Source organism: Hetaerina americana, unplaced genomic scaffold (genome assembly GCF_022747635.1).
Source record: "Hetaerina americana unplaced genomic scaffold, ioHetAmer1.1.p SCAF_877, whole genome shotgun sequence".
In the NCBI taxonomy this organism is placed as follows: Eukaryota; Metazoa; Arthropoda; class Insecta; order Odonata; family Calopterygidae; genus Hetaerina; species Hetaerina americana.
Window position 1 is genome coordinate 30132 of NW_027287513.1, and position 7369 is coordinate 37500.

Here is a 7369-nt window from a genome sequence, read left to right on the forward strand (position 1 = left end):
AAGCGTCCTTGGACGAATGTTTACGTGGCCCGTGCCGTGACTGGCGGGAATAAAGGCCAGGTTCATGGGAGAAGGGGAAAATGCCTTAGATTAGGGACATTTCTTGCGCGAGTATCCTCACAAATAAAGAACACGGTGCCATTGATTTGCTTAAACGAGAATTCACGGTCATCGACGCATGGGCACGCGTGAAATTGCGAGGGCTCTTGATTCAATCCGACGTTCTCGGGAAATAACAAGCTCCGTAATGTTTACTTCTTGAAGTTGACATGAATGCGCAATAGGGCCCTCACGCTGCAGAATGTGTGTTTACGACGTAGGCGGTGACTTTCCAAAGCCGGAAAGCGGACGATCATTCTGTTGTTTGAAATGCGAAAGCGATAAGCATTCAAATATAGTATTTATTGCGAGATACTTTTAAGGGTCAACTGCTGACCTCCGCGGCGCGGATGCGTCCAACTGGACCCTCATTTACTCAATCTGCCATCATCCTTCGCATGGCACCATTAATTACTCTGTGTCTGAGTTAGAGAGCCGAGTGGTAACTGCGGGCATATCTAGCGTAGATTTCTCAGCGTGCTGTCGACTACAGCGGTGGGTTCTCAGTAGGTTGTACCCATTATTGAGTTTAACGTTTTTGAGAATATTAAAGAATAACGTGGGTACGGGTCATGATATATTGTTAATGAGCTCCTTGTCTAAGTACTGCTGCATTTATGAGCCACGATTAACGCGATCCCTATTGATAAAAACTCTTGGACACACCATACATTGGATTACATTCATCTCCATATAACTTGTTCTCTCGATCCAACATTCCTATTGTATTTTCCTCCCTCTGCCTCTCTAATCACCCAATATATTCTTTCCTTTTTCTCGTATCCATTGACTTAGTCAACATTCTTTATTGCCTCTCATATTCTTTCTTTAGCAACCAAAATTTTGCAACGCCATATTCCACTAAATTTCCAACACCACTTCACTGGTTGATTGTGCAATTGGTCAAATTTAGTGCTTGTTGGTGGACAACTGCAGCGATCAGTGGTGTGTAGCCAGAGTGATTGCCCTGGAAGGGAAAAGCGGTGGTGAGTACGTTTCAACATGCAAATACTGAAAATTAACACCGGCTGATCCTAACAGAATTTTAACATTTGTGATATATTTTCATGCTTCTTGATTCACATTTATAGCTTTTAGCAGTTCATCTTGTACTGATGTAGTAAAAAGGGCTTATGCATACCAAGACATTATTATTAGGCAGTCCATTATTAATTTCAGTGAATTGCAGATGGTAGAAATTATTTGCAAGGGTCCTCTCTAAACAAATTTTAGGAATATAAGTTTCCATTGTCTCTTATAAAGGAAGTCTTTTGTAGTTTTGTCTTTCATTCACTACAGCATGTGTGTGCGATTCTTTGATACATATTGTATAGCTGATATGGATGAACCCCTTGCTATGTACTATTTACAGAGTACCATATTATGAAATTTATAAAAGCTCTGTTTTTTCATTTAGGATATAATTAAGTAGTGGTCAATGTGTGAGTTGCGCATCAAAACCAATGGTGACAAAAGCTAAACAGCCAGTTTGCATTATAATATCATAATATAAGCATACATGTTCAAGAATGAGGGGATGCTCATGGGAAGAGGCATGTCTGAACGGACTTCTGGTAGGAGGAGCTGTGGAAGGGATCAGATGGCAAGTGGGGATAAAAGGGGTTGAAGACTGTGGAAAAGTCAAATGAGAATAGTCAGAGGAGTGTAAGACCAGGGACATAGACATGAAACATTTTGGATAGGAAAAAATAATTTTGCTGTGATGATTTCTGGTTCCTAGACTATCTCACCAAAAGACTTTGTTCCCTTCATTTAAAAGAAAAGTTAAAAAGTTATTGTAACTACTCTTAACTTGGTTTTGATTAGGCCAAGGCATCTCACCTAGCCTCATACACCCCCTGTAATTGATGTTGGGAGCAAGCCAGTCTTGGCAATGCGTATTGGGTCAGACTTTAAAGGTTTAGGCAGGTGGCTGCTTCACCTTCCCATCTCTGTGCCTCCAACACTGACCCTAAGCACTCATTAAAATCAATGCAAATATCTATTTGGATGGGAACTATGGATATGCATGTGTCGCAGTTTAGCCTGGAACAAGTGACAAGGGTATTAATTCTTTAGCAGCCATGACCAAGGTTCGGAGAAAAACTTGCTTTTAGTTTCCTGAAAAGCATGTCAGATTGATGGATGATGTTAATGTTATTATATCTAATGCACAACATGTACCTTATTACCTCATATTTCAGAAGTTTGTTTGTCATTGATTTTGGTTTGTTGTATTTTTTTATGCTCAAAACTAAGATTTCACCCTTACATTTGCCAAATGCTATTTGTCATGTAGAAGTATAAAAATAGAAATAATATATTATAGCAGCTATATAGACTATGCTTGAACAATCCGGCATTTCTTTCACTCTGGAACAGAGATTCACTCATCAGCCTGTATAATGGATTACTTCCTTATTTTTTACATGATTGATTCAATTTTCCTTTTGTAAATTTACAGATTGTGGCAAGTAGAGTGAATTTTTTACAAAGTAGAGCAACTTTTGAGATAATCCTTTGATTTTAATGTAGAGTAATGTCCTTCTTTGTAATTAGAGTAATGTAATCCTTTGAAGTTAAATGAATAAATTGTTTTTTGTGCATGGTTCATCATTTTCTCACACAACCTTTTAGTTTTTATGCAGAGAGTTTTATTTTTTCGTAGAGATGTTCCGTGGATGACAACTGCTTTCCTCATGACGTGCTGAGCATGAGTACAGAAACCAAGCAATCTCTAAATGAGTCTCCTCCAAAATTCAAGAAGTTTCCTCTCAAATATATATTCTTTTAATACATTTGAGCCTGCAGGCCAGTTTCTCTTTTGAATATCAGGGAATATATATATATATATGTGTGTGTATGAGTGTAATATATATATTATTTTGTTTGTGCAGTCTTATCCATTACTGCTCTCTTGTTTTCTAGATGGCATATAAAATTTCAGGATCGAAGAGGTTTGAAAAACCATGGGTATTTGAAGGAATCATATCTCTCTTTCTCCCATAAGGATCAAAAAAAGCCAAAAATTTTCATTGGTAATTAAAAGATGGCAATCGCCACTAATAATGATTCTCTTCTTGTGGTCTCTTTCCTGTTGTGGCCGTGGGCAGGACACTGCAGTGCTGTCATCCTGCAATGATATGGACAACAGCCTCGAGTCGATCACATTAGCATAGGAGAAGAAGGAGGGAGGGGAAGAGGAGGAGAAGGCAGGGGCGGAAGGAGGAGGGAGTGTGGTTGGGAAAGGGGTGAGGAAAGACGGTGGTGCGGGTGTGGTGGGCGATAAGTGGGGGCAGAGGGAGAGCCCGGCAGTGGAGGAAGGGGAGGACGAGGAGGTTTGAGTAAATTTCCAAGGACTTGGAGAGTATGTCAGAGGAAGAACACTGCCTGTTCCGTCCGTTCACGCGGGAGTCTCTTGCTGCCATCGAGGCTCGCATCGCGGAAGAAGATGCGAAGCAGAAGGAAAGAGCTGAAGGAGAGGTGAGGTCAACCGCCCTCCCACATGCCCCTCTCTCCTGACACACTTGATCCATCTGTGGCATCAAAAGTCTTAGGATTACCCTTTGAAAACTTGGACACCCAAGAGGGAAAGCCTATTCCAATCTTTCCAATGGGGAGAGAGGGCATGGATTAGATTACCGTCTAATCCATGCCCTCCCTCCCCATTTCCCAAAAATTGAGACATTTGTACAATTGTTTTGAATTGTTTCATTTTTCATGTACCACTGTCCAGATGAGGGAAAAAATAAAGGGAAACTTAACACTTACTTAACGCTTTTAATGTTCAATGACCATGGTTTAGATGCTATGCATCATCATCAGGTGATCACATTTCCTTTCATCTAATATTTGATCAACAAATTCATAGCAAATATTTTGATCAAGCAGAAAGCATAATTTGCCTATTATTATGAAGAAATACATGGTTCAAATTTCATGAGTAGAATAGTTGGGTAAAAGGACCCTCCTCGTTCTGATATATGACACAAATACTTCTATTATCCAGTCCTTGTTATGTTATCGGTGAGAACCAAATTTTTCCAAAAAGGAATTTTTAGTATCACGGTAAATGGATCGAGGTATGCATGTGAAAATGATAAAATGCAATAATAATGATGACAATAAAATTTTATTCATGCATGTGATCATCATTTTCCAATGAAATAAAAAAATATTTCTCTGCAAGGAGAACATTAGAATTATATGTATTGTATGACTAAAGTAATGTGGGAAAATAATCAGAGAAAAGAGTTTAAAAATGTCTTGCATCACTTTTAAATAAGGTTGCGTTTTATTTATCTTATCCATACCATATCACATTGCTTTCCTATTAGTTGAAGTGTAGGTATTAAATATACCTAAATAATTTCTATGTTACTCTTATACTTTAAACAATGTACCTACCTTTATGTTGGATATTTCATTAGATTGTCATTCTTTGGTTTGTTTCTTAGGGCAAGCCAGAATGTTTAATGTGGTTATCTATAATACCAAACAAGCAAATGTTATGATAATTACTTCAAACTATTAGAAACTTTATCCATTTAGTTTAAGATAAGTAGGGTTCTATGATAGAGAATTGACAATTCTAGAAATAATAGAATGTCAACAAAGAAGAATAATTCTTCTTTCATTATTGCCACATCTACTATTAACTCCCCTTTGAAGATGGCTCTGGTACAAGGGCTTCATTTTTATTTCCTTTAATGTGACCTGCCGCAGTAAATCTTTAAGTTTCAACCCTCCAAATACTCAAAAATGAAATCACAGAGCCTCTTGTGAATCTTCCGTAGTATGCCACTCCTCTAATTCCTAAAAATGCCTCACTTCACGGTAAAAAGTTGGATATTTGCTAACAATGCTCCAATGGTCCATTCTTTCCTCCCCCTCTGCAATTAACTCAACTTATAAAATACTTGTAAGGAAGCAAGCATTTGGCTTCTGCAGCTATGTCTGCAAGGGTGACTGGAGTGATATTAACCCTCTTAGTGCTGCGGGGATTCCAGGGGTACTAGTGAGAAGTGCGAAGGGTAATTTAAGAAAATGTATCACCTTAGGAAAAAAAACATTATGAAGTTATTTGTTTAGATATCCATGTGCAGTTTTTTTATTTTAAAATAAAATATTGTAGTTAATTATGATGTAATACATTTACATCATCTGAAAAATAAATGTAATTATTACAGTTTGAAGTTTGAAGAATATTTTTTTAGCAATAATATTTCGATTTTTAGACACAATACTAATATTTTTTTAAAAACATTTTTCAATAAAACTACGATATTTAAATATAATAAAGAATCAAAAAGACATGTAGAAAAAATTATAAATAAATAAAGAAAAACCAGTGAATTGCAAATTTTTTTGTCAGCCTCTGCATAGTTCGATTTTTTTGAAAAGGCTGATCTCACTGAGTCAAATTGGGACTTTTCCCCTTTCCTTGAGACTGCGGCAATGTGCTTACAATCTAAAGGCAGAAAAAAACCAAGTTCTAACTCACAGAGAACTGCTGACAATGTAATCCAATGCACAGGGCGCAAATGATGAAATAGGATGGATGACAAGAGAAACCAAAATGATTACAAAGCAGTGCTCTCATTTCCATCGTATCAACAAAGTCTGAATAAGCAGCTATATATCAACACCACCACACCATAACACATTCAAGAGATTACAGATGAAAACAGATTAGTAGCCTTTCAGTGGCTTTTCATAGTGGAAAGACCACTCAGAAAAAAAACGAGCAATTAGGCTGAGCTTCCCGACATGCACAAAACTGAACGTAAAATTATAGTAAGAATTATACTTTTTGAAAAGCATTTAAAATTGCTAATAAAAAATTAAAAAATTAGTTATGTAATTCTATGGAATCAGCCTATCGATAGCATAAAAACCATAAATTATTAAAGAAAAAACCATAAGTTACAACGATTTAAACAATAGCCTACGCAAGAGCCGATATATTGGCCCGCTGCACTTTTCGCCAGGGATACGAAAGCCGATATATCGGTCCGCCGCACTAAGAGGGTTAACACTTACCATATTGACAGGGGCATAAGATGCACCCTGATTTTTCAAGTCAAAATATTAAAAAAATACTTGGATCAGACAGGAAAGATCAAATTGTTTTTTATGTAAACACTAAATATGAAGAAAATTGAGTTGTTACATTACAAAATTAGCACCTACACCTATTTTAATTTTCATTCATTGAAGAATCCTTGAGATTCATCATTACTGGGCCTAAAAGTCTTTACCTGCCTTTTTTCAATTTACGGTATCCTACTTCGATAATTATAGTTCAAATGCAATACTGTATCATAATATTTTAGCAAGATCCCATGAGGTTTAATCATTTTTCCACTTTAAGATACACTTAGTTTCTGCTTTTATTTTAATGTTTCCAAAATGTTTACTAAAATCCACCAATATCTATGACATTACAACACTTTCACGCTAATTAAGGTTGAAAGCCTATTGTCTCTTGAGTTTATTGGGAAAGATACAATGAATATTAGTGTTAGCTGAGGGGCAAAATCCCCATTAATCCAATGAATATTAAGTTTAGTGGCAGCACCACAGATGAGATGAAACTAAATGCTCCTTGGTATATACATTAACCATTTACTTACGAAGTGTTTTAGGTAGAAGTTTCAGCAAAACATAAAAACTCTGCTGCTTACTGCTGACTCAAAACCATGATATTGTTGACATTTATAATAATGGTAAACATTTTCTATACCTGGTAGGAATAAAATATACTTAATAGTTAATGTTTTTCTAGTCAAACGGCTGGTGCTTATGGCTCAAAATTATACTTGTGTACCCTCGGCCCATAAGATGCAGGCTAATTTTAATGTTTAGGCACACTTGGAAGGAATAAAGCGTATATTATGGGCCGGGAAATATGGCAGATGATGCTGGCAACACAGGAGATGGATAGCAGGCAATGTCTAATCATTGTAGTCTCCCATTTGTGGGAACTTTACATTTTACCATTCATGCATAAATTTTCCAAGTGTTCCAATCCGTCCTCATTTGATGTAATTGATATTGCATTGGCAACAATCAAAGATGGGCATTGATTCCTCAGTTTTAATTTGCAGTCTGTGACTCAGCGATCAGAACTTTTCAAATTCAGTTACAGACACTTACACTGAAATATGTAGGGGGAAAGAGTGATGACTGGTGAAACAGTACTCGGCAGAGGAAGGAAAATATTTGTGCATAGAAAACAAATAAGAAAGACTTGCATTTTGGGATTCAC

General features: G+C 36.8%; 1 protein-coding gene and 1 long non-coding RNA gene across 2 annotated transcripts in view; both read left to right on the forward strand.

The window, feature by feature from the left end:
- The first annotated feature begins 420 nt into the window (after positions 1–420).
- Positions 421–3322, forward strand: LOC139698539 (uncharacterized). Its single transcript, XR_011702995.1, has 3 exons — positions 421–594; positions 932–1085; positions 3213–3322. It is a non-coding gene; the product is annotated as an uncharacterized lncRNA (long non-coding RNA).
- Positions 3323–3385: 63 nt separating this feature from the next.
- The window catches only part of LOC139698537 (sodium channel protein para-like), a gene marked incomplete at its 3' end in the record, with an annotated part of 19659 nt that continues 15675 nt past the window's right edge, over positions 3386–7369 (forward strand). Inside the window, exon 1 of the mRNA XM_071597389.1 lies at positions 3386–3582. Within this exon, the coding sequence (XP_071453490.1) occupies positions 3469–3582 (114 nt within the window). The remainder of the gene's footprint in view (positions 3583–7369) is intronic.